The sequence below is a fragment of the Girardinichthys multiradiatus genome, chromosome 6 (assembly GCF_021462225.1).
Source record: "Girardinichthys multiradiatus isolate DD_20200921_A chromosome 6, DD_fGirMul_XY1, whole genome shotgun sequence".
NCBI lineage: Eukaryota > Metazoa > Chordata > Actinopteri > Cyprinodontiformes > Goodeidae > Girardinichthys > Girardinichthys multiradiatus.
Window position 1 is genome coordinate 1,011,235 of NC_061799.1, and position 27,990 is coordinate 1,039,224.

Consider the following 27,990-nt stretch of genomic DNA (forward strand, 5'->3'; position numbering starts at 1 on the left):
TTCTCTACAGTGGGGCACGTAGACACACGCCAGCAGTCAATTTCGAGGAAAGGTGGTAAAATCAGAGAGGAAGAGATCTCAAAATTAAAGCCCAAAGCTAGTTCAAATGAAAAACATGACACTTGTGAGTACTTTCATGTAAATCTTTTAAGGTAAATAGTTTTGCTCTGCTGTGAATGTCTAAATGATATTTAGTGTCATATTTAAAAGAGATGATTTAGGATACAGAAACGTTAATTTGAAATCCATTACCGGAACTTGAAACGCTCTATGATAGTATAAGTGCTCCATAGGCTAATCACTTACCCAAAGTTAAGGGAAGCATGTCCAGGACTGACAGAAGGACCGACAGCTGTTTGGAGGAACTGAAACTGTGACACTTTGTGGTTTGAGTCCGAGTGACAGTCTGTCTGCTTGAAGCTGCTGCGGTTTGTCCTCTGTCCAGGTAAGAGCAGCCATGCTTCATGATGCGCAGTGTTTGCCAGTGAAATGAGGCCATTTAAATGAATATTCTGTATGAGTGATGGTTCTTCCAACGGTGACATTTTACAGTTTGATTTAATGCAGCCTGTAGTTCACCATAATGTTCTCAGTAATGATACAGCCCGACCTTAGAACACAGAACCTCATGTGTAATTCACTTCAGCTAAAGTTCCGAGCTGAAAGGATGGACCTAATTATTAGGATTTCTTTCCTGCAAAAACAGTTAAAAGTCCATAGGGCGGAAATAATAAAGAGATGAAGGCTAGAAGTTAGTCCAAAAAGAGTCAAGAGGCGCACTCCTTTTCAATCAGCCGGGAGGGGGCAGGATGGGGGAGCAGGGGTGAGACAGTGGGAGGACTTTACCTTCTAAATTGGGGCAAACGTGTTTTCTCCCAAGGATGACGTTATGAGACACAATCCAGAATTTTCAAATAGTGTTTAAACAACTCTCGTCCGACGCACCGCTGGCCTTGCTGTGTGACAAATGATGCACACCTAGTGTTAAAGAAGCCGGTGTTACGTCGGTTCACGTTTCCCCATCAGATACTGCCCGCGCTTCATCTCCGCTCCGCCCAGGCGGCAAGAAACGCGCGTGCTTGTTTTGGACTCGTAACCGGCACGTTGTGCTCGCGCCACAATGGAACTACGGCCACAGTGAAAGCTCAAACTTTGCATTTTGGCGAATTTGACCTGCGTTTATTGAGCTAATGTGCTCTCATCAGATAAACTGATATATCAGTCAGTCAGTCATTTTCTACCGCTTATTCCATAGTGGGTCACGGGGGAGCTGGTGCCTATCTCCAGCAGTCTATGGGCGAGAGGCGGGATACACCCTGGACAGATCGCCAGTTCATCACAGGGCAACACACAAACAACCATACACACACTCATTCATTCACCTACGGTCAATTTAGAGTGACCAATTAACCTAACAGGCATGTCTTTGGACTGTGGGAGGAGTTTATAGATAACCTGTATATATGATAGACACACACGGTTTCCCAGGCTTTAAACAGGTGAATATGGAACATTTCTGTGATGCTCAATGCTGACTTGTCAGTGCACAGTTGTGTACTTATTGACATTTTCAATATTGGACATTAGTATCTGATGGTTCTAAACAACCTGTCAGATACTGTTCTCCCTTGTCAAAAAAACCTAATTAAAAAGCTGCATTTTGTCTTTACTTTTGTTGTCTTTTAACTAATATTTAAATTTGTTTGATGATTTGAAACCCTTAAGTGTTACAAACATACAAAACAATAAGAAATCAAGAAGGGGCAAACACTTTTTCACACCATTGTATATGAACATTTTAATAAAATGGGAACAGTATTTGATGGGTGTATAGACCCAATGGATACTAATGTCCAATACTGAAAATGTCAATAAGTACACAACTGTGCATTGACAAGTCAGCATTGAACATTACAGAGATGTTCCATATTCACCTTTTGAATGCTTGTGGAACAGTCTCTATCGATCAATCGTGTGTTTGGGCATACATACAAGCTATCTATAAACTGACATATCAGTTTATCTGATGAGAGCACATTAGCTCAATAAAAGTGGATCAACTTTGCCAAAATGCAATGTTTGAGCTTTCTCGGTTGCCGTAGTTCCATTGTGGCATGAGTACAGCATGCCAGTTAGTAGCCCGAAACAAGCACGCGCATTTCTTGCTGCCTGGGCGGTGCTTTGAGAAAGGGGGAACAATATCTGATGTGAAACCGTGAATCGACGTAACACCGGTGTTGTACCAAGGTACTTATCCCCCGACAGACTATATCACCCGGCATCGGGACCGTGCATTCCGCAGGAAAAATATTGCAATGTATATGTATAATGTGTTTTTAATATACATTGTGATAAAATGTAAATGTAGAAAAGTATTTGTAGTCTTCTCAATATTCAATGAAAAATCGTTTATTGATGTTAGAGCCCTGAAAACCATTTTATAAGTGTTAACCAGCTTTTTGCATGTTCCCACTGGTGCTTTGACATTTGTCTTTAGACCACATAGCCATTCAGGCTGGAAGTCCTCCTTGCCATCACCATAATCTTAAGCACAGTGTAACATTTTCATTCGAACATTTTTATTTCATTCTACACTGCCAGAATGTGTTTCCCCATTCCACCTCCACCTATCTAGTATTTTAATTTTAATATCCTTAAGATTATGATTAGTTACTGCTCTCTGTCTTTTTAAATCTTTCTTCCCCAATCTTGCACAGGGTCATCTCACAGCTTTCCCACAGCTATACTGGGTGGAAACAGACTGTCAGGCTGACCCTGTCATAATTTTTATCCCCATCCAAATAATGGACAAACAGTATCTAACATTCTTGTTTTTAAAAAATTTTTTTTATTTATTTTGCTCACAAATCCTTCTACGGATCCTGCTAGGGAACATGGGGTAATTTTTTTCTTTTGTGTCCCCAAGTAATACTTTTTGCGTTCTCACGCAATAGTCTTTGCATTATCTCGCAATACTTTGTGGGAGAGTTTCCAAACCAGATTACTACAAAAATGGAACAAGCACTACATCTGTTTTTGAGATTTATTGAGTTTTATTTTGAAATTGGCCTTAAATAAAAGGATCTTCAAACAGACTTAAAGACAGTTTTCTGCCTAAAAATGTTTCTCATTATGATTTTCTGCTCTATAAACCTTGGATCGTATCCCTTCCAGCAACACCCTCAAGGTTCCATCCTGGGACCCTCCCTATTCAATATCTCCATCCTTCCCCCTAGTTCAGATCATAACAAACAAACAACAAGATAAGTTACCATAACTACGCAGATGATACACAGCTCTACATGACAACGCCACCAGGTGACTATAAATCTATTCAATTCAATTCAGTTTATTTATATAGCTCCAATTCACAACACATGTTGTCTCAAGGTTCTTCACAGCAGTCAGGTTCATACATTCCAATTAATCGTAACCATTGAACAGTGCAGTCAGATTCAGTTATTTATTCAAATTGGATAAAAAGTTTTTCTATCTAAGGAAACCCAGCAGATTGCATCCAGTCAGTGATTTGCAGCATTCACTCCTCCTGGATGAGCATGTAGAGACAGTGGAGAGGAAAAACTTCCTTTTAACAGGAAGAAACCTCCAGCAAAACCAGAACCAGGCTCAGTGTGAGCGGCCATCTGCCACGACCGACTGGGGGTTTGAGAGAACAGAGGAGAGACACACAAAGAATACAGAAGCACTGATCCAGGAGTCCTTTATATGGGAAGGAAAAGTAAATGTTAATGGATGTAGCTCCTTTAGTCGTTTCACCTAGAAAGAAAGAACAGATAAACTCTGAGCCAGTTTTCAAGGTTAGAGTCTGAAAGAGAGCACATAGAGTTAGTTACAGTAGAAGCTCAGTCAGTAGCCATGTCTAGGAGAGAGAAAGGGTTAAACACTAAAAGACAGGGCCATGTGGGTCATCGGTAGAGGGTGAGCATTAAGTTGTTGCCAGCAGAAGCTCACGATGCCCCTCTCCAGAAAGGTGTCACAGGTAGACACAGAGTCAGGCCAGGTGTAGCTTCTAGGAAGAGAAAAGAGAGAGAACATAAAGTTTAAAAACTGAAATACCAGCAAATAATGCAAAATTGGAGAGTAGTGTGAGAATGTAGCGAAGAGGGTGAAAGTGGTCATTATGTCCTCCATCAGCCTAAGCCTATAGCAGATTGTGTTTAAACAAAGTCACTGGTGTGGCACATAGGATAAGTTAAATCAAACCAACTCTGATGGGACAGCAGGACTAAAATTGAGCAAAAGTTGTATAATATTTTGTCATTATGAGTTCAACAAAGTATAATGATAATTACCAAAACATGTATAAATTTGTATGACTGCAGAGTTATCCGATTTCTATGAGACAAAAACCTAGCTTTGCTCCCCCATTTAAAAAAAAAAAAGAAAAAAAAAAGGGGGTAGTTGCTTCACTAGCTCCATTTTCAGCTGCCTATAACTTGACTTGTATTTCTTTCAACAAATAAATAAAATAATCCTGTATTTTATTTACATAGAACCACAAGAAATCCGGACTTGACAAATTCAGATTTATACATCTTTCCTTTGACATTGATGTGCTTTTCTCTAACCTTGTTTGTATTGTTAGAGTATCACAATGGCATCGTGGATGTTCCACATGTCTGTAATGGTGCTGTCTACCTTCATCAGCAGCAGCCAGAGTAAGAGGGACAAACTGCTCTACTGTTCCGGTAAGACACAATAATACAATTCCCCCACCACTGCTTGTGATCTTTAGCATCTAGGTAAATAAAGTTTGCATCAGGTGTTGGGAACAAGGGTGGATGTGGGGTTCGGTTTATTTAGGTAGCCAAATGTATTGTTGACATGAAATATGTGTATCACTTGAAATCTTTGGCACCTCAGTAGTGCATCGCCTCAGTCCCCTTGCAATAATACATTTTTGTAAATTTAATATATTAGGCAGATATTTAAAAACATTTGAACATTTTTCTGTACTATGAGATGACTAGAGATTTATGTATTCACAAGTAACTTCAGTTTATTTATATAGCGCCAATTCACAACACAAGTTGTCTCACTGCACTTCACAAAGTCAGGTTCATACATTCCAATTAATCGTAATCATTGAACAGTTCAGTCAGATTCAGTTATTTATTCAAACTGGATAAAAAGTTTTTCTATCTAAGGAAACCCAGCAGATTACATCCAGTCAGTGACTTGCAGCATTCACTCCTCATGGATGAGCATGTAGAGACAGTGGACAGTCACTGGTGTTGACTTTGCAGCAATCCCTCATACTGAGCATGCATGTAGCGACAGTGGAGAGGAAAAACTCCCGTTTAACAGGAAGAAACCTCCAGCAGAACCAGAACCAGGCTCAGTGTGAGCGGCCATCTGCCACGACCGACTGGGGGTTTGAGAGAACAGAGCAGAGACACAAAGAGAACAAAGAAGCACTGATCCAGGAGTACTTTCTATGGGAAGGAAAAGTAAATGTTAATGGATGTAGCTCCTTTAGTCGTTTCATCTAGAAAGAAAGAACAGATAAACTCTGAGCCAGTTTTCAAGGTTAGAGTCTGAAAGAGAGCACATAGAGTTAGTTACAGTAGAAGCTCAGTCAGTAGCCATGTCTAGGAGAGAGAAAGGGTTAAACACTGAAAGACAGGGCTATGTGGATCATCGGTAGAGGGTGAGCATTAAGTTGTTGCCAGCAGAAGCTCGGACAATTCCCCTCTCCAGAAAGGTGTCACAGGGAGACACAGAGTCAGGCCAGGTGTAGCTTCTAGGAAGAGAAAAGAGAGAGAACATAAAGTTAAAAGCTGAAATAACAGCAAATAATGCAAAATCGGAGAGTAGTGTGAGAATGTAGCGAAGAGGGTGAAAGTGGTCATTATGTCCTCCAGCAGCCTAAGCCTATAGCAGCATAACTACAGAGATAGCTCAGGATAACCTAAGCCACTCTAACTATAAGCTTTATCAAAAAGGAAAGTTTTAAGCCTAGCCTTAAAGCCTTAGATCATTAAGGGCTTTATATGTGAGGAGGAGAATTTTAAATTATATTCTGGATTTAACAGGGAGCCAATGAAGGGAAGCTAAAATAGGAGAAATATGATCTCTCTCTATAATTTTCATCAGAACTTTTGCTGCAGCATTCTGAATCAGCTGAAGGCTTTTAACTGCATTTTGTGGACATCCTGATAGTAAAGAATTAGAATAGTCCAGCCTTGAAGTAACAAATGCATGGACTAGTTTTTCAGCGTCACTCCTGGATAGGATATTTCTAATTTTGGTAATGTTCCGGAGGTGAAAGAAGGAAATCCTAGAAACCTGTTTAATATGGGATTTAAATGACATGTCCTGGTCAAAAGTAACACCAAGGTTTTTTACTTTTTTACCGGAGGTCAATTTAATGCTATCCAGGTTAAGTGATTGACTAAGAAGTTTCTTTTTTAAAGACTGAGGTCCAAAGACAAACAAAAGAATTACCACCATGAATGCCAGGGCTTCCCATTGTCTCTGCTCTTGTCTGTAGTGTACAGGTCCTTCTCAAAATATTAGCATATTATGATAAAGTTCATTATTTTCCATAATGTCATGATGAAAATTTAACATACATATATTTTAGATTCATTGCACACTAACTGAAATATTTCAGGTCTTTTATTGTCCGAATACGGATGATTTTGGCAAACAGCTCATGAAAACCCAAAATTCCTATCTCACAAAATTAGCATATCATTAAAAGGGTCTCTAAACGAGCTATGAACCTAATCATCTGAATCAACGAGTTAACTCTAAACACCTGCAAAAGATTCCTGAGGCCTTTAAAACTCCCAGCCTGGTTCATCACTCAAAACCCCAATCATGGGTAAGACTGCCGACCTGAATGCTGTCCAGAAGGCCACTATTGACACCCTCAAGCAAGAGGGTAAGACACAGAAAGAAATTTCTGAACAAATAGGCTGTTCCCAGAGTGCTGTATCAAGGCACCTCAGTGGGAAGTCTGTGGGAAGGAAAAGGTGTGGCAGAAAACGCTGCACAACGAGAAGAGGTGACCGGACCCTGAGGAAGATTGTGGAGAAGGGCCGATTCCAGACCTTGGGGGACCTGCGGAAGCAGTGGACTGAGTCTGGAGTAGAAACATCCAGAGCCACCGTGCACAGGCGTGTGCAGGAAATGGGCTACAGGTGCCGCATTCCCCAGGTCAAGCCACTTTTGAACCAGAAACAGCGGCAGAAGCACCTGACCTGGGCTACAGAGAAGCAGCACTGGACTGTTGCTCAGTGGTCCAAAGTACTTTTTTCGGATGAAAGCAAATTCTGCATGTCATTCGGAAATCAAGGTGCCAGAGTCTGGAGGAAGACTGGGCAGAAGGAAATGCCAAAATGCCAGAAGTCTCAAGACTCAAGACCCAACACTCTGGATGAGCTAAAGGCCGCTATCGAAGCATCCTGGGCCTCCATAAGACCTCAGCAGTGCCACAGGCTGATTGCCTCCATGCCACGCCGCATTGAAGCAGTCATTTCTGCCAAAGGATTCCCGACCAAGTATTGAGTGCCTAACTGTACATGATTATTTGAAGGTTGACGTTTTTTGTATTAAAAACACTGTTCTTTTATTGGTCGGATGAAATATGCTAATTTTGTGATATAGGAATTTTGGGTTTTCATGAGCTGTATGCCAAAATCATCCATATTAAGACAATAAAAGACCTGAAATATTTCAGTTAGTGTGCAATGAATCTAAAATATATGAATGTTAAATTTTCATCATGACATTATGGAAAATAATGAACTTTATCACAATATGCTAATATTTTGAGAAGGACCTGTACATTTAGATGATCTTGAGGAGTAGTCAAGGAGATGAGGTTGTCTGGTGGTTAAGGCATTTGGGTTTTGCGTGGGCAGACGGTGGGGGTTTGGAGGCTGTGTGCACCTTCCAGAACCTGCATGGTGCCTGGGTTCCTGGTCTGTTGGGTGGGTCTCTGGGTGCTGGGCTGCTGGCAGTGGGATTACTTCCCTTGGCTGGTCCAGGTTCCCCCTGGACAGCTCCTGTCCAAGGGGGCAGCTGCTCAGTGGGTACTTCCCCCCCTGGCATCTTTGGTGGTCAGTTGGGGAGCTGGACCCCTGGAGTATCCGTGCAGGTGCCTTGGTGTCCGTCTCCTCCTTCCTAACATATGTAATACCACACATCCGAAGGACCTTGATGTGTGGGACAATGGAGCTTGCAGGCATGGGGGGGGGGCACCATGCAGTGCCCCCTCCTCTGCTATGTTCGGCCCCATCCTGCACCTCATTTTTAATACACTATAGACACATAGGGCTTTGGGCCCCAACCGCCTTCACATCTGAGTTCATCGCAACATTTGAAATTACCACCAACGCATGCAGCTACCGTGTGGTGGAGGGGCTGGGCTTGAACAGTCATGGCATGGTCGTCTTTTGCTCTTGCCACGGCTGGTTCGGCATGGATTGGAGGTGTTGGCCTTGTGGTTTCTGACAGCATTATTGGGTGCTGCGGGGGTCTGTTACCCCTGGTCGGGTGTTGTTTGTGTGGTTGCTTAGGCCACATCCTAGAGGGGTGGGCTCCCGTTGGGTGGCAGGGGCTATGCAGGGCTCTGGTGTGATCCCTCCCTCTGGACCTCCCTGGCTAGCTCACCAGGGTTGGTTGGTTGGTTGGTGCCCCTCGTACCTCTGTGTATGCACTGGGGTGTCTGTCTGCCTGAGCAAACCTGAGAGACTTTCCCAGAAACAAGCTCTGGATTGCCTGTGACATGAAGGAACAGCTTATAAACTTTGTAAACTGCCTTGAGATGACATGTGTTGTGATTTAACGCTATATAAATAATTGAATTGAGTAAAAACAGCCTTAAGATAATTTTTACAAGGAATTATTAAGGAGTATACAAAAGCAATTTAAAGTCAAAATTACAGACAACACTGAGGTGTATAGAAAGAAATTGGAGAGCAAGCTCCAGCACAACATTTAAAGACCTGTGTGGTCATGGAGGAAGAGGATCATAGGCTTCAAGCAGAAGTGGGATCAGATCAATGGATGTCTGGATAAGGCCAAATAACTGAACACACTCTTCAATAGGTTAGGCTTTGGAACAAGCTCGGCACCTTCCTTTCCTGTCAAGAGACAATCAGATTTTCTACCGTCCTTTGAGCACAAGGTTTTTCTGTCACACCTCTAATATTTTATTTTCTACCTTAGTCATGGATCCTGCTGCTGCTCTATCACATTGTTCAATAAGAGCAGGATATGCCGGTGTTCCCCCTTTCTCCCTGTCCTGCCTGTCTGCCTCTAGAGGTCAGATTAAGAGGCAGCTAAAGAGACTGAATTAGAACAAAGCTTATAGTTCCACATTGTGTTAGTCACAGAGTCCTAAAGGCATATGCAAACCAGCTATGTTGGATTCTGCATCTCCTCTTCCATTTCTGCCCTACCTAGGGAATGTTTACCAGTGCTGTGGAAGACTTGTTGCCTAATCCCATTGCCTAAGAGTAGGGATGGGTACCTTTCACATTTAAACAGATACTGTACCGATACCCGGTACCTGGGAATCGATACCGGTACTCAGCGGTACCAGTTTGTTTATGTAGTAATAAATGTTAATAATAAAATCTCAAAATTTTTCATCTTAACATTTGTTTCTCAATATAGAACCTTTAACAAATGTATCAAAACAACATCCAGCCGTTTGTATTGGAACATCTCAGTTGTTTAAAACAATTCTTCTCCCATGTTGCTGGCTGCAGAAGATGAGTCGCTAACAGTGTTGAATGCAGGAGTTGTAGCCGTAGATCTGAGGCTGACGAAAGTTGTGCACTCTTCAAATCTGGTTCTTAACCAAGTGCTTCCTCAGATTAAAAGTATTCCTGCCGCTGGCCTTGCACTTCACGTCATAAAACCAGTGGCTATTGACGTCATTACGCTCTTGTGCGTGCAATGCTGTGTTTATGTCCGGCATGGAAAATTACCCACTCTTCCACTCCCTCAGTGTCACACTGATGTGTTTAGGTACTGAAACATTGTACCATTTGATTTTACGTGAATCAGTACACTGAAGTACCAACGGAATTTGGTCGATGCCTATAAAAGTACTGAATTCGGTACCCATCCCTACCTAATAAAAAGCTTACCCTACATCTGTCCTCATGGCTATAGACCTCTTGCCCTAACATCACACATCATTAAAGACCTGGGGATACTGCTATTCATCTAAGTAAGCAAATAAGCCCCTTTATGGATCCACTGTAATTTGCTTATTGCTGTGTTCTTTGATATTGGTTCAAGTTGTCTGATGAGTCTTCAGTTGTTGGCCTTATCACAAACATCCTCTACTGCAACCACTGAACATCCAAGATATGGACATTGAGGTTGTGTAGAACTATAGCTTCTTTGGGGTTCATCTGAACAATAAACTGGACTGGACTCATAACTCAAAAGCACTATACAAACACAAACACATTTCATTAGCTAAAACTACAACTTTGTCATCTTGTGATTTAAAACATTTTTTTTTTCCCAGCATGCAAGGCAATTGTGGATGAACTGAACCACTCAATCAGTCAAGTGGACCCAAAGATGACCATTAACGTAGGGAGCTTTAGACTCAACCCTGATGGAACCATGACAGACAAAAAGGTAGAGCCAAACATTTGTTTGTAGTAACTTCTGTCTGACTTGTCATGTGCATTTAACACATTTCACTGCTCTCATCAAGGCTTTGCAAAAGGCCTTGATCCTGACTGCATACTGGGCTAAAATGATATTTTATCTTGCAGATAAAGTTCTGTAGATCTTCTCGATGTGTAATGTTTACTACACCTTATTAGGGGGCTGGTTTATATACTCCCTTCTCAGAGGGGTGGAAGAAGAGGATAAATGAAAAGAAAGATTAAAATGATATCTTACTAGAATATCAATGAAGTTTTTCTTGAAGTATTCTTGTTTTTCATTAAGGAGATAAATTACCACACTGGAAGAACAGCAGACCACTATATTTCTTAAAAACAAGAATCTTGTTTTTCTTCTTCTCTTTATAATCTGACTCATTGTTTACTTTTTTCTGCTGTGTGTTTGGTGCTACTCTCTGGCTGGCAGTAGTATTGTCCTTGTCATTGTAAATAGTTGGCACAGTCACAAAATATGAGCTGTATGCTGACATTTGCAGAGCCCCCTAGCAGACCCCAGTGGGCAGGTTCAGATTACGATATTTACGTCACACAGGCATCGTGCTCAAACCGTGGAGCAGTGGAGCAGACCTCCCTCCTGCCAAGAGAGAGGGAGCTGATGGAACCAGAGTAGAAACGCAAGTTGGTTCTAAAAAACTAAAGAGCCTCTTCTGGCCCCAATTAAGTCACTTTATTTAATTGTACTAAAGCCCACTGGACCTTAGCATAATGAAGACGTGCTCTCAGTAGTAAAGAGTAATGCCTTTCTGTCTGGCAACTCATTAGAGTCTGGGTTTGGCTTTTGCCAAGACAACAGCCTGTCTGACTACACCAGTGGTCTCAAACTCCAGTCTTCAGAAGCTACTGTCCTGGAGCTTTCAGATGCATCCCCTGCTCTAACACACCTGAATCAAAGAATGGCTCATTACCAGACCTTTGCCAAGCTTGATGGCATGCTGAAGAGGTAATTCAACCATTTTATTCAGGTGTGTTGGAGCAGAGATAAATCCAAATGTTGCAAGACAGTAGCTTTCAAGGACTGAAGTTGGAGACCCCCAGACTACACTGTGTCAGATATAAAGTTTTGTCAGACAGTATTGTGGTGTTGGGTTCTTTTTGATGAGTTTGGCTTAGCCCCTTAGTTCAAGTGAAAGGAACTCTGAATGCTGCAGCATTCCAAGACATTCTGAATGATGTTATGTTCTCAACTTTGTGGGAACAGTTAGGCAATTGCTTGTTCTCTTTTTCAACATTGCTGCACATCATACATACAATCAAGGTCCATAGAGATATGAGTTTACAAGCTTTTTGTTGTCGGTCATTTTAACTGACAGGTGTTGGACCATTGTCTGCTACTACAACTCCCAGCATGAATTGCAGTTAACAGGAAGTGGGTGTCACAGCTCTAATGTCACAGTGAGCTATATAAGAACACACGAGACGCTCCACCATTGCTTTTTCTCCCGCTGGAACTGAGCGGTTTCCACGCAACAGAGGCGCGCATCATTCTGGAAAAGAAATTTACACGTGGGTTTTCATTTATTCTCCTCACTAGCCAAACTCATGAGAAGCTCAATGAGCTGAAGCTTACTGGGTTAGGAAGACCAGTGGGTTTACCTTTCCGATCAAAGATGTGGACATGATACACAACTCAAGAAAAACCCATGGAGGTTTTCGAAGTAGATGAAATTTTCCTCTTTGTTTTTGCGCCAGTCGACTGCTGACGATCCGTCATATTTTTCCCCTTTTGCCAAAAGGAGGAGAAGCCGACCACCCTTCAGTTTATCGGACGTGTTACAACTGCCCCCCCTTCTCCTCTACTCGCTGCTCCAGAGAAAACGACACCAAGTAATTCTGTTCTTGTTTTATTTCTGTTAGTACGATATAAATATCTTGGGCAGGATAGAGTAGGATTTTAGGGCGATGTGTTAGTCCAATGTGTTCTAAGTTGTATGTGCATGCGATGTCTTATTGTAGCTTTGACAGCTGTTGGACTCTGAAAGCTTTGAAGCTGTGTATGTCTCACTGTTGTGATTATGAATATAAATATATTTAATATTAATACTTTAATATTTTATTAAATAATATTTCGGTCTGTTAAGGATTGTCCTGTGAATACCACCCCAATAAGACTGTGGTATTAGGACAAGATCGAAAGGGATGAGCCAAGCTCTGACATTATTGAACAGCAAAACTCTGCACACATGGAATGAATTCATACAATTTCCTAAAATACAAGAATTTATTAACAAAAATAAGTCAATTCAAAGTCAAACATATTTCAATCAACAAACTCTTTACTATGCTAAAACAATCCAACTAAACTGCCAAGCAGAATTAAAGAATAAGAAAGACTAATGGGCTATGTACAATATAAACAAGTTGATTAAAGATTATTGAAAATCATGACCAAAAGAGTGATGCAATGTTACCATGCAATGTTTATGTTTGAGAACCAAGGATTATCTTGAAGAATCTGGAAATGAAGTTAAGTTAGTCTTGGAACCAACTTAGCCAATAATCAGCAAACGTTTAGACAACCATTCACAATGCAAGATTAGATCAAATATTATTTTGATAAAACATTTTAAAGAATGATTTGCTGAATAAAACCAACCTTCTGGATGACCAATTCTTAACGTGTGTTTAATTAGCATCGGGGGGGCGGCTTGTTCTGCCGGGCCGGCTGAACTGTACGTTACTGCTGTAGCCACGGTGATGCTTCCTTCAGACCGGGAAAAACTGTTCCACTCGGCGTTGTAAAGACAGGGTCCCTGCTGGGAACTCTCTGGAACACAGTTTGCTTTTGTAGACCTCAGAGAGAAAAGTCAAGCCACCCTTGCACCTTAATTACCCCGTTCATGAATGATACCGGATACACAAACAGCAATTAATTCCTACTTAACTCAGTGCATATGATCTCGTGATCGTATGACACTCTTGGATCCAGGTTGAAGAGTTATGTCTATTTGCGAGCAAAGAGACGTTGCACGCTGTGTTTCTCCTTCCAGTTCCGCTGGGGACCTGCGTGGAAGAGGTCAGTTTGTTGCCGCGCAGAGTTTTTTTATTCCAACAGTGATATCAAGGGAAGTCTGCTGTTACTCCCTTCTTGTTCCTAGCTGTGCTGGAAGTAGGTTAATGCGATTTATTTGAAAGTTCCAGAAAAGGTCTTACTGGCCTTTTAATGGTGTAATGGTGTAATGGCTGGGGCCCAACACTCAGTGTTGTGAACGCCTGAGAGCGAACTCAAGTGAACTTAAAAGTTGGACTGTTAGAGGTTCTCAGAAGCCCTGAAGCTGCAGCTAGAACCTCATGGCGGAACACTCACTGTTCCAGTGTCTTCACTCTTAGTGTTTTTCCACTAGTTGCTGCCGAAAGGTTACGACTCATTGTGTTACACTGAGCTCCCACTTTGGGGCTTTTGTGGCTGCAGGCTGGTGGAGGCCGCTCCATAAGGGGTTGCCTATGTGAACGTATTGCTGTCTCCTGGTTACATGTCCCACATTCCAAGTAAACCCAAACCTTTGTTCCATTACCAGTTTTGCCCATAAACTGCTGGTTTGACTTTCATAGACACTCAAAGTTGTTTTATCTTTGTTTGATTAGTTGTTTTAACCCTTTTTGTGTAGAGTTTTGCATGCTTGATTAGGTGAAGATTATTGAATCAGAATAGCAAAGTGTATCAGGGCTGTTGAGTTAATAAATATTCACATAGAGAAAGAAAAAATGTTTGTTTTGGAGCAAGAGTGATTTATCTGTCAAAATAAGGTTAGTGTTTCCCGCCAATCGGTGGAACGGTTGATTTAAACAGTGACATTTAGCGTGGTTTCGGTTAATAATATCAATTATTAATAATAATAATAATTAACCAATTGTAATTATTCATTGCTTTGAGTCCATAATCACCACATCAGAGTACATCTCTGATTTCTATTCATAAGTAATGATTTCTGGTTGAGGAACATTATTTTTCTGAATTATGATATTTAATTATAATTTTGATAAATATGAATAATCCTTACACAGGGTAAAAAAAATGTGGTCATAATCTTTTTTTACTGCAGTTAAACTGTCTCTCCTTTATGTGACTCAGACACAGAATAAATATGAGATGCAACTGAAGCCAGTAAATGGAAAACATGGAGGGAACTTTTGGAGAGAGCAGTTATTAATGCAATATAGTAACACGTGTAGATATTTTATACTGCCAAAGAACACAAAAACTAAAAATAACTTAACGAAAGCATTTTCTAAATATATAAACTTCATGCTCACCTATGGTCGCCAATATGGTCTGGCTGTTGATTCAGTGCTATCTGCCCTAATTGTGGGATGAACTGTGTTGTGTCCTCTTCCTTGAGCTGGTGCAAAGAGTGTTTCTGAAACAGATATTATCTTTGTTGGGTGAGGAAAAATACATCATTTTCATCCCTTTACTCCCAGGTTTTTTGCCTTCATGATTTTTGTAGCAAAAGTGCTCACTACCTTTTTATCGTGGTATCGGTAAGCAACATACGTTTGTTATAACTATATATCCATAAATACTTTTTGTCAAGGTTCTCTGACAGGAATGTGGATGGTGCTAGGGGTATGTATACTGGATTGCATCACTCAAATGAGTCACAGAAGTGCATTTTAAAATGATTTATTTAAAAAAATCATAACAAAGGCAGTTTTTAGACTTTCAAGACTTTTAGGTTTCAGGTTCTAAAATGATATGTTTGACCTTTTAACAAAAATGTTTTATGTTATTTTTATTTTAAAACTATATGTTTAAGTTACTGTTCTGCTTAAAAAAAGCAAAAGGACTCCGTTCGGAATTGCAGATGTGCTCACTTTGAAAAGACTGGTCTAAACTGAGACATCTTCCCCGTTTCAGATTAGTCCTCTTTATTCAGTGACCAGATTGATGGGAGTAAACATTAATCATGTTTTGATTACTATACTAATAGCTGGATCCTAACCCCTAATTTTTCTTAAAAAGTGTGAGAATCTCTGGTGACTGTCTTAGTGGTTTTAAAGAACTGTATGATGGCCTGGATGCGTTTTTCCTTCTGAAAACATATTGAGGTTGTTACAATTTTAGTCCTCAGCCCTTAATGTCAAAAATTGGCTCCTCCTCAACCCTCAGATGGCACTAACCTCCACCTGTTGTATTGTTTCGTCATTCAAATGTTCCTGAGCCACAGAAGCAGTCAATCCTTGATCCCATGCCCTCTGGTCGGCCTCCTTTTCAGCAGCTTTTGACCTAGTGTGAATCAGAGAGGATGGGATGTCACAGTGTAGATGCCATCAGTGTGGAGGATTTTCAGGTTTTAAGTCTGCTCTTTGGCCTCCTCACAGTAGGACTTCCTGGGGGCACGGAGCTGCTCTGTGGCTCAAAGGTTAAACCTGCCTGCCGTAACAATGGCACATTTAAGGCATCCAAAGACATTGAACTTAGATGGAGCAGTGAGCTGATCTCGTACTGACCAGTGGGAAGTCATGCATTGAGAATGAGAGGATGCACAATGGTAGGCTGATGCAGTGACGTAGTATAACATGGCCTAGAATTAGAAGGGAGGGAGAGAAGTGATTTGGCATGCAATGTTACTGCCAGTTCCTTTGCAACACACAATATAATAATGTAACTTATTTTCCTCATTTCATGTTCTCTTTTGAAAGAATCAGCTGTCCAATCCCCTCTTATTCTTGCTATGTTGTCCTAACTCTGAAGTAATGCCGAGATCTTGCGTTAGACTTCTTCCATTTTGAAAGAAGTTTAAAATAATGTGATGTGATATGTATTCCTATTGCCAGTAACCAGCATTTTTCTTTTTGTTTTACCAGCCTAACTGGACAGTACTCTGCCTATCTGGTTTTCATCCTCCGTCACTATCGTGCCCTAGGCTAGAATTTAATGTTTTTAGAAGGTGCTGTGAAAGTCTTTGCTCCCTTCAGTGTTCTTCTGTTCTTTTTTTTTTGTCACATTTAAATGTTTCAGATCATCAAATACATTTTAATATTGGATAAAGACAAGTTGAGTTTTTATTACTCATGACTTTATCACTGATAGATGATACTAGCTTTACATTTGAATATGCTCAAATATATATTCGTATTCTTTTCCTACAGTCACAGCTTTCATGACTATATTATTAATATTATTAATTTATGGGTCTTCATTGGCCCATATGAGCAGGACAATGGAATTGAAAAGCTCCTGCCCACAGTGGCTCAGTAATGGCTCCCTGTCCAATGGGAATTGAATGGAGGATAGCATCCCTGGGAAGCCTATTCTCTCTGGCCAAACCGGTCCCACCCTGCCCCATTCTTCAAACAACACTGTGACTGACAGCTCCCTTTCACAGGGCTCTGGCTGCCGAGGAAGGGCCTTAATTCCAATCCATTTTGTAACATGGCTTGATAATGACTGAGACCTAAGCCTATGGGTTGAGATGGACATACGTGCTTTTATTGTCCAGTAGAGGAAGACGGGTCCTTTTTTGTCTTTGTGCCGTTTAGCTTGGATGAGCTTGTGGAATTGTTTACATTTCAAACACCAATTGTATAATAAGAAATGCCATGTCAAATGGCAGAAGAAATCACTAATGAAAATTAAAATCATTTTCATGTTCATCTCTGTTTAATGAGGAGAGATGAGCAGCTGTTTTATTGGACAGAGATTATCCTGCCTTTTACACTATATTAATAATGCAGCTGTATAGATTTTAGAAGTTTCTCTATGAAATTATTGAAGTTGCATCAAATTTCTGATGAATAAGTAGTATGCATCATCACACAGAGTAATAATCAGGAGAAAAGTCACTTTAAACCTCTTAAGATTTTTGTGCCCACTAAGAGTTGCTTTTAGTAGCAACGTAGATACCAACACTACCTACACCTGCGATATTCTGTTAGCAGGAATATGAAACAAAAACCTTTTACATTCATCCAGATATAGTCTTATCGAGCTTTTTTACGCCCAGCAGGGATTACACTTTAAAACATGACTATCTTCAACTGTTTGCAAAAACATTTAGCAACTCTTTAAAGTAAGGTTTTAATTTGACACATGCATTTAATATTGATTTAAACAATACTGAAAAAGTTCTAGTAATCTAAACAACAAAAAGTTGAAGAAAGGATTTGTTAAAATGTCCTATAAAATGTAATAAAAATGCACTTTCTGGTGAGAAAGAAATCTGGAAACCACTGGGTTTATCCCCACTTAAAATGGCTAAAATCACACACAGGCACATCACATCAGGTGGACATGATGAGAACATTATTACTCATCATTTTGAGGGGATATTTGCCCCGTTTAAGCCTCATTTATTTTGGTGCACCCGAGTGTTGAAGTCAGAGTGAACACCAAGGTGAGATCCAAATAGCTGTCTGAGGCCTTCAGAGAAAAGATTGTAGCAGCTTATGACTCTGGTAAGGCAATTAGGGAGGACTCAGAATAAATCTGTCATTCAAAACAACTGCTAGCATGTCTGGATGTCCAAGCAAGTTCACCCTGAAAGCAGACCACAAAATGCTAAATGAAGTTAATCCAAAACAAACAAAAAACCCACAACCTTAAATAAATGTTCCAAATACTCACCATGAGTATAACAAGTAATACAGTCAACACTTACCAAACCCTATTTACTAGTAGGTTTATCTTAAAGTATTATATATTGCATCTCATTCATTTTATGGGGGTCAGTACCAGAAATATAACTCGTCTGAATTGTGAAAATATCTTCTATTACTGCCACCCTGGGCCACCTACTGTCTGTTCAGAAAAAAATAGAAGAAAAAGCCTTGGGCCTAGTCAAAGCCTATACCTTTATCTCACTGAAATACTATGAGGAGATTTGAAACAGGCTGTACATGCAAGAAATCTCAGAATTCATTTTTTTTTAATCATATTTTGTCTGAGTGCTTATATGTAAGTAAACACTTTCTTTTCTAGAGATAAATTACACATCTATATGTGAACATAATAATAACTGTAACAAAATGCATTAGATGTGAATTGGCTTTAGATCATTAAAAGAAAAGGTAAATCATATTAAGAAAACCGCTATACAGAAACATGTCTTCAGATGAAATATTAGTCTAACTCTAAGCAACCAATCTTTGGTTTAGTAAAACCTGCCAAAGTCTTCACAAGCCAAAATTGACTGATGGGTAAATCCCATCATTATTGGTCAGCATCCCCTTGTCAACAGCCTACCCAACCTTTAGACCTGAGTAAGCTGAATGTCCTTCGTCCTCATCTCAGCAGCCCACGCTCGATAATAAAGACAAAGGTATTGCTGATTTAGTCAGATTCAGTTTTTTAGAGTTAGATGAATATCAGTGATAGACAGTGGACATCTTTGCAAGATGAGACTCTTCCTATTCTGACTCCTGAAAGCTACCATCTCCATCGATTTCCCCCTCCCCCCCTTTTTTTAACCCAGTTGGAGGTGTTAAGAGCACCGACCTACCCCCTCTGCTTTGCCCTGTTGTGAGCCGTGTTCTTGCCCCCTAACCCCCTGGGTGTCACCCTGTCACCTCATATACTTCCGAGGATGCTGAGATTGGGGAACCTCACCTATTTTGACCTGTCTAGACACCACTGCCTTCCTTTTTTGTTACAAGAGACCAGTGGAGGAAGAGGACCATGGTGGAGTTGTGGGGAGGCGGGTTAAAAGTCAGAGTTGCAGGGTGACGTTTGTTACCATGCAACTAATAAAACAGAGCGGAAGCAAAAGGTCAACTGATGACCCACTCAAAGCCCTGTGGTGCTGCTCTGCTGCCTCTGAGTCAGCTCAGACCAGAGTGACAACTGCCAATATGGCTGCTTTTGTTCTTCAACATAAGCCAACATTTAACTAGCCTGGATTCATCCGGGCACCATGTTTAGATGTATAGTTGCCTTTTTTCCACCAGTATATTTTCAGTGTGTACCACACCTTTCACACATTTAAGTAAGATCTGAACCTGTTGAAAATCTTAGATAGGCAGTGTCTAACAACGTTTGTGGCCCTTTGAATAATTTTGTGCGACCCCCGATTGCGATTCAAGAATGGTACAAATATCACAGAAAGCAACAGACATTTGGTAAGTTGCAGCAAACATTTTTGAAGAAAAAGTGAGTCCTAACCTGTTCATGTTGCTGAGACAAAACAAAAAGTCTAATATGCCCTTCAATGAGGCAGACGTGTAAGAGCATTTCTATGTTTTGGATCGAACATATATAACAGATTTATTTTTGACTAAAATTAGATTTCTTTGTTTCTTTCAGAAAAATATTCTATATATAGAATAATAGAAAAAGTAAAAACAAATCACTTTGTAAATTGTTTTTGCATTTAATAAAAAAAATGTTATATCTATGACCTGCATGTGGCAAAAAGTTTGGACACCACTGATCTAAGAGGAACATATTGTATAACTGCACAAGAATAATATCCAGCTGGAGCCAGGAAACAACACTGTATCTGTGAGGCAGTCAGCTCATGTGTGCACAATTTACTCCTCCTTTTTCTGTTACTAGGTCCCGTTTGCTCGCTCGGAAACACATCTCAGTGAGCTCCTGGACGGGGTGTGCAACAGCATGAATGACTATGCCCTCTATGTGGACCCGGAAACCCACCACAAGCAGTACAGGAGATTTGCTCCAAGAAGCAGTGGATCCTCGGGAAACTTTCCAGACTTTAAAAACTTCCAGTTTGATGGACCCGAGGCATCCAATAACCTGAAATTTGCAGTAAGTACACAACAGTATCATTTAACTGTTGAAGACTAAATAGTAGTGACAGAGTTATATTCAAGCAGATTAGACTGGTTCATCTGTTGAGGAAAAGATTTTAACAGCAGCCGTCTGCTTTGAGATCAGTGTCTCCCTGAACTAATTTTAGTTTGAAAGTTCTAAACAAAATGTTTATGTATGTTTTTCATTAGCTGAGCCTAACTCATACAGTTTGATTAGAAAAAAATAGTGATTCACTGTACACTAACAGTCATACTATCAGCACAAGCTACAAACCAGCCTGTTCTTCTGTTGTGGCAGAATATTAGTCACCTCTTTTCTTTATAGGTACATATTTTCACACGTTATGTTAAAAATAAAACTGTCAGTGTGACAAATTTTTAAGATCAAAGATGTTATGTATCCTCAAATCATGAGGAAATTATGTTTTGCACATACCTGCTAATCGCCAGGATGTTAACTTCTTATTTCTATTTGGTTAAAAAAAAAGTGTGAAAATCAGTGACAAAAACGTTGTATCTCCATTGTTAGCAAGAATCAGCTCTGTTGATTACCCTTCATATGTGTGGTTTATATTTTCTGTGAAAAGCATAAATGTGTTTTTCATTTCCCAAAAAGTTGCATCTTTGCAGATGAAGGCTTTCTGACAGCAGCAATGTGTAAAATTGATCAATTGGATGCTGTTAGCAGTGCGCTGTTTAACCTAATAGTCCAAAGGTTATTGGGATTTCTTTCTTTCTTTTAATTTAACTAGTCTTAGTAAAGTTGACATAAAGTATAAAAAAACTGAGAAAACTGTCATCATGCCCTCTATTTGCCAGGGCAACTGTCTGTGTTTTGGTCTAAACGGTTCTGTTCAAACCTACAAAGAAGACTCGGAGCCACATCTACATATCGTATTGGTGGCTGACCACATCTTTACCAAATGCTAAAATTACTGAACAGATTGGGAAACAGACAGGAAACATGGGCACCACCATGTCTCCATTGTGCATAAAGGAATATTAAAGCGTGTGTGTGTGTGTGTGTGTTTGCATGACTGAGCTAACTCAGCTCAGTGTCTCTCCCAGACTGAGTCAGATCTCCCCTCTGTGTGTGTTTTTCTTGGCAGTGTGAAACACTGGTGGAGGAGCTGGAGGACGACATCATCTCTTTGCTCGGCCAGGATGAAGGAAATGTGAAGGAGGAGTTATGCAACAGAGTCTCAGGTAGCTGATATTTTCTTTATTCGTGCTAGCGTTCCCCTCTTGCCCTTTTTTTATGAAGGGGAAACGTTTTGGAACAGCGTTGGAAATAGTAGAGTGCTTGTCTGATTCAATGTCATGAAAAACTATCGCATTATTCGTTCGTTCGTTCGTTCGTCGTCTTCCGCTTATCCAGGACCGGGTCGCGGGGGCAGCAGACTCAGCAGAGACGCCCAGACGTCCCTCTCTCCAGACACCTCCTCCAGCTCCTCCAGGGGGAGCCCAAGGCGTTCCCAGGCCAGCCGAGAGACATAGTCCCTCCAGCGTGTCCTGGGCCGTCCCCTGGGCCTCCTCCCGGTGGGACGTGCCTGGAACACCTCCCGAGGAAGGCGTCCAGGAGGCATCCGGTATAGATGCCCGAGCCACCTCAACTGGCTCCTCTCAATGTGGAGGAGCAGCGGCTCTACTCCGAGCTCCTCCCGGATGGCCGAGCTCCTCACCCTATCTCTAAGGGAGTGCCCGGCCACCCTACTGAGGAAGCTCATTTCAGCCGCTTGTATCCGTGATCTCGTTCTTTCGGTCATGACCCAAAGTTCATGGCCATAGGTGAGGGTAGGAACGTAGACCGACCAGTAAATTGAGAGCTTTGCTTTTCGGCTCAGCTCTCTCTTCACCACAATGGACCGGCACAGCGCCCCCATTACTGTGGCAGCTGCACCGATCCGTCTGTCGATCTCCCGCTCCATTCTTCCCTCACTCGTGAACAAGACCCCGAGATACTTAAACTCCTCCACTTGAGGCAGGAACTCCCCTCTAACCTGAAGAGGACAAGCCACCCTTTTCCGGTCGAGTACCATGGCCTCGGACTTGGAGGAGCTGATCCTCATCCCAGCCGCTTCACACTCGGCTGCGAACCGCCACAGCGCATGCTGTAGGTCTTGGCTAGAGGGGGCCAGCAGGACCACGTCATCCGCAAAAAGAAGAGACGAAATCCACTGGTCCCCAAACCAGACCCCCTCCGGCCCTTGGCTGCGTCTAGAAATCCTGTCCATAAAAGTTATGAACAGGACCGGCGACAAAGGGCAGCCCTGCCGGAGTCCAACATGCACTGGGAACAGGTCCGACTTAGTGCCGGCAATGCGGACCAAACTCCTGCTCCGCTCGTACAGGGACCGGATGGCCCCTAATAAAGGGCCCCCGATTCCATACTCCTGGAGCACCCCCCACAGGGCATCCCGAGGGACACAGTCGAATGCCTTCTCCAGGTCCACAAAACACATGTGAACCGGTTGGGCAAACTCCCATGAACCCTCGAGCACCCTGTAGAGGGTATAGAGCTGGTCCAGTGTTCCACGGCTGGGACGAAAACCACACTGTTCCTCCTGAAGCCGAGGTTCGACTATCGGTCGGACTCTCCTCTCCAATACCCTGGCGTAGGCCTTACCAGGGAGGCTGAGGAGTGTGATCCCCCTGTAGTTGGAACACACCCTCCGGTCCCCCTTCAGAGGCACTGTCCCCGACCGCCACGCAATGTTGAAGAGGCGTGTCAACCATGACAGCCCTACAACATCCAGACACTTGAGGTACTCAGGGCGGATCTCATCCACCCCCAAGCCTTGCCACCGCGGAGCTTTTTAACCACCTCGGTGACTTCAGCCTGGGTGATGAAAGAATCCAACCCCGAGTCCCCAGCCTCTGTTTCCACCACGGAATGCGTGATGGCAGGATTGAGGAGATCCTCGAAGTACTCCTTCCACCGTCCGATAATGTCCTCAGTCGAGGTCAGCAGTCTCCTGCCCCCACTATAAACAGTGTTGGCAAAGCACTGCTTCCCCCTCCTGAGGCGCCGGACGGTTTGCCAGAATCGCTTCGAGGCCAACCGGTAGTCCTTCTCCATGGCCTCACCGAACTCTTCCCAGGCCCGGGTTTTTGCCTCTGCCACAGCCCGGGCCGCAGCACGCTTGGCCTCACGGTACCCGTCAGCCGCCTCAGGAGTCCCACAAGCCAACCACAGCCGATAGGACTCCTTCTTCAGCTTAACAGCATCCCTTACTGCCGGTGTCCACCACCGGGTTCTGGGATTGCCGCCACGACAGGCACCGCAGACCTTACGGCCGCAGCTATGGGCAGCAGCATCGACAATAGATGCGGAGAACATGGTCCACTCGGACTCTATATCTCCAACATCCCCCGGGATCTGGTCGAAGCTCTCCTGGAGGTGGGAGTTGAATACATCCCTGGCCGAGGGCTCCGCCAGGCGTTCCCAGCAGACCCTCACTATGCGCTTGGGCCTGCCAAGTCTGTCTGGCTTTCTCCTCCTCCAGCGGATCCAACTCACCACCAGGTGATGATCAGTGGACAGCTCAGCCCCTCTCTTCACCCGAGTGTCCAAAACATGCGGCCGAAGGTCTGATGATACGACAACAAAGTCGATCATCGACCTCCTGCCTAGGGTGTCCTGGTGCCAAGTGCACTGATGGACACCCTTATGTTTGAACATGGTGTTCGTTATGGACAATCCGTGACTAGCACAGAAGTTCAATAACAAAACACCACTCGGATTCAGATCGGGGAGGCCGTTCCTCCCAGTCACGCCTCTCCAGGTGTCACTGTCGTTCCCCACGTGGGCGTTGAAGTCCCCCAGCAGAATAATGGAGTCCCCGGGAGGGGCACTATCCAGCACCCCCGACAGGGACGCCAAGAAGGCCGGGTACTCTGCACTACCACTCGGCCCGTAGGCTGAAATAATAGTCAGAAACCTCTCCCCAACCCGAAGGCGCAGGGATACGACCCTCTCATCCACTGGGGTAAACCCCAACACGAGACGGCTGAGCTGGGGGGCAACAAGCAAACCCACACCAGCCCGCCGCCTCTCCCCGTGGGCCACTCCAGAGTAGAAGAGAGTCCAACCCCTCTCAAGGAGATGGGTTCCAGAGCCCACGCTGTGCGTGGAGGCGAGCCCGACTATTTCTAGTCGATATCTCTCGACCTCCCGCACAAGCTCAGGCTCCTTCCCCCCCAGCGAGGTGACATTCCACGTCCCTAGAGCCAGCCTAAGCATCCGGGGATCGGGCCGCTGAGGTCTCCACCTTCGTCCGCCACCCAATCCTCTTTGCACCAGTCCCTCACGGTTCCCCCTGCAGGTGGTGGGCCCACTGGGGGATGACCTCGCGTCTCTCGTTCGGGCTTGGCCCGGCCGGGTCCTGCAAGGAGCAACCCGGCCACCAGGCGCTCTCCGACGAGTCCCGACCCCAGGCCTGGCTCCAGGGTGGGACCCCGGCTCCGCCGTACCGGGCGACGTCACGTGCCTCGATATTGTGTTCTTCATGAGGGGTTCTTGAACCATTCTTTGTCTGACCCATCACCTAGAACCTGTTTGCCATGGGAGACCCTACCAGGGGCATTTAGGCCCCAGACAACATAGCCTCTAGGATCATTTGAGCACTCAAACCCCTCCACCATGTTAAGGTGACGGTTCAAGGAGGGGTGACGGTTATTATTTATTATTATTTCTGGCTGGTTTATCTTTACTATATTTTGAGTGTCAATATTTTCTTTGGACTTTTCTTTAAAGAAACAACAGATTTAAAGATTTCTGGCTGTTTCTCGCAGTGCGGAGTAAAACAATAAAAATAAATAAATAAAACTAAATCAACCCGACAAAAATTGTCACTTCAAAAGTAAAACCTTTGAATTGAAAAATAATTTCCCTGTATTTTCATATGTGGAGTCAAGCAAAGTGAACCAATCACAAAAAGAACTGTTCTGGTTAGAAGTTTCCATCAACTGGACATGAAGGCCTTTAAATGATGTATATGGACCATTCCTTTCCAGGGTGGAATGATCATACATCATACAACTGCAGTGATTTTCAGATGGGGTGAGAGTTTGAATTAGTTGTGCATTGACTCCACAAAGGGTCAATGTGTCACCTCCATGGAGGATGTAGGTGTTTTAAAACCCAAACTTTTTCTACAGCTTTAAACAAGCGTCTCTCTGCCATCGCTGTGTCTGTGCTCAGGCTCCATGCCTCCTCACCCACTCCCACTCCAGTCAGTTTTAGACAGAACGTTTATTGGCTGCTGCCTCTCTTGTTGTTCATTTCTCAATGAGAACTAGCTAGGTTGATGATTCAGACAGGTGTCATGCCAAGGTAGCTCTCCCCAATAGAATCTGTTCGCCTTGTACCGGAGCATGTACTCAACAGTCACAATCCTGTCACCCTGGTTGCTGTTAAACTTCCCATTGCCTTTTAAGCCAGACAGTGTCAGTAAGATGGAACGCTCAGAGGTCAGCAATGAAATAAATGTGAGTATAAAATGACCTTTTCTTTCTGCTGTGTGTGTGTGCTCTATGATGTAGAAAACTTTTGAAAAGATTTCTACATCAAACTTAACCAGATACACAAGGTTGCACGGTGCACCCAGGTCACTAGCTTTCTGCAGAGTCAATAGCAGCAGACCTCCAAACGTTATGTGGCCTTCACATTCAGAGCTTTATGGGATGTCCAAGCAGCTACATCCAAGTAGTGTACAGACACCCTGTGGACTCTAGAGCAGTGGAGATGTCTTCTCTGGAGTGATGAATCATGCCTCTCTGTCTGGAGAAAGGCGCTTGTCTGACTGCACTGTGTCAAATGTCAGGTTTGGTGGAGGTGGGATTATGATGAGAAGATGTTTTTGCTCAGCTTCTTAGTTCTAGCGTAAAGAACTCTTAAAGCTTCAGCACACTAGATATTTTCATTTCATGCTCCCAATTTGAACAGTTTGGAGATGCCCCCTCTGGACAGCTGAGTGAATACTTTTGGCAGTTTTGTGTATTAGTGGGAGTGTATATTTATTTCAGCATGTATTTATAATTTCATTCTGTGTGGTGACAAGCATGAACTCCAACTTGTACATACATGTCTTCTTTGTAAAAGTTAATGCACCTGAATTATTTGTGAATAATACACCCTGGGTAAAAACAACAGTTTATTCAAATCTAGTAAATTAAAGGGACCTTAAATAATCTCATTTTTGCCCATGAGTACAACTTTAAGGTTTTACTTTTGGATGAATGTTTTGGGTATTTCTTGCAATTGAATATTAAATTTGGTTTGATCTTAAAAAGGTTACAGTTGGTCTTTTTTTGGCTAAACTTATATTCTCTATTTAAACATCGCTTTAACAGAAGTGTTCTTTTCTGGGTTGGTTTTAATCACTAATCTCTGTGGCATACAATCAGCTTTACGTTTAAATAAGAACATTGTTTCAAATTTGACTATTTTCAAAGTTTGATAACAAGAACATTTTAGTTAAGGTGTTCTGGGATTTTGTGGATTGAGACATTAAAATGTCACAATGTTTCGTTTTTTTCGGTCTCCTGTTACAGTCAGGATGACTCTGTCTAAATTAGCACAGCAGTAACCTGTCCCACATTTAAATGTTAGTTGCAGCAGCATTTTATATACCAAATAGAAATAAAACAGACAGACAGGACAAAAACATTTTGTTGTACCCTGAACAAATATAAAATATAAAAACCTGCAAAAGTATTCATACCTGTTACATTTCCCACATTTTGTCAAGTTTCAAGCACAAACATTAATGCCTGTTATTGGGATTCCATGTGATAAGCCAACACAAAGTAGTGCATGATAGGTTTTTATTTTTATCATTACACCTTTACTTTTTTTAACCTATTAAACCTGTAAAACATGTTGGGCATATGTATTCAGGCCCTTTAACTCTTATAGCCCTAAGTGAATTTCAGTGCAACAGTTTGCCTTTTAAACTCAACAGTGAATAGAGGTCAGTCTTAACTACAATCTTTGTTTAGTTGAGCAGCCCACCGGCAGTAGGAGAATATTAATCAGAAAAATAACCAAGAGTTCCTTAGAGAGCCTTACAGAACTTTGGAGGAGCTGATGAGATCCTCAGCTCATGAGAATCTGAGAATGTCATTTTAGTCTACATACAAAGCGCTACATGTGGCAAAAAACTAAGAGCACCTTCACCTTGTGTAAGCAAATAATTCGGATGCTTAATTGTATTTTGAAATAATATTGTCTTATTAAAATAGTTTAAAATCTTTACTCATTCACCAGTCTTGTTTGTTGTCTCATTTCCTGAGCTAAATGTGTTGTTAAACCCGTACAAACCTTGCGACAGCTCCTCAAATGTTTTGTCCCTTGTCCAAGTTGACCTAACGGAAAGCCATGTTTTTCTGTATCTCTCCATCATTTGGCTGAACGTAGACTTTTTTCCTCTTTTTTTGCAGATTACTGTGAAGACGACCGACAGCCAAACGACGAGCTGTAGTGGTTGATATTTGCCTTGGGCTTGGTGGGAGCAGTTTTTTCAGCGATCAGTCTGAACATTTTAACAATTAATTTTTGTAAACAAATAAATGATAAAATGTTGAAGAACAC

At 42.3% G+C, this 27,990-nt stretch overlaps 1 protein-coding gene across 4 annotated transcripts; it reads left to right on the plus strand.

Annotated features, from left to right (window-relative positions):
• The first annotated feature begins 292 nt into the window (after positions 1-292).
• cnpy1 (canopy FGF signaling regulator 1) lies at positions 293-27,989 on the plus strand. Of its 4 annotated transcripts, none has more exons than XM_047369409.1 (7): positions 295-445; positions 3,237-3,318; positions 4,607-4,709; positions 10,520-10,635; positions 20,179-20,391; positions 21,506-21,602; positions 27,840-27,989. In XM_047369409.1, the coding sequence occupies exons 3-7, from the start codon at positions 4,616-4,618 to the stop codon at positions 27,878-27,880; spliced, it is 561 nt and encodes a 186-aa protein (XP_047225365.1). In that variant the 5' UTR covers positions 295-445; positions 3,237-3,318; positions 4,607-4,615; the 3' UTR covers positions 27,881-27,989. The 4 variants fall into 4 exon arrangements, with proteins under 4 accessions (XP_047225364.1, XP_047225365.1, XP_047225366.1 ...); XM_047369410.1 differs by having other exon boundaries at positions 310-445; positions 3,175-3,318; XM_047369411.1 differs by having other exon boundaries at positions 311-445; positions 3,242-3,318.
• Position 27,990: the final 1 nt, after the last annotated feature.

What these genes read in the sequence shown, in the direction of transcription:
- cnpy1 (XM_047369408.1), top strand. Translation starts at nt 4,616, where the DNA reads ATGGCATCGTGGATGTTCCACATGTCTGTAATGGTGCTGTCTACCTTC. An exon ending in CAAACTGCTCTACTGTTCCG is followed by an intron (nt 4,710 to 10,519) that starts GTAAGACACAAT and finishes TTTTTTTCCCAG; the next exon opens with CATGCAAGGCAATTGTGGAT. An exon ending in GAACCATGACAGACAAAAAG is followed by an intron (nt 10,636 to 20,178) that starts GTAGAGCCAAAC and finishes TTCTGTTACTAG; the next exon opens with GTCCCGTTTGCTCGCTCGGA.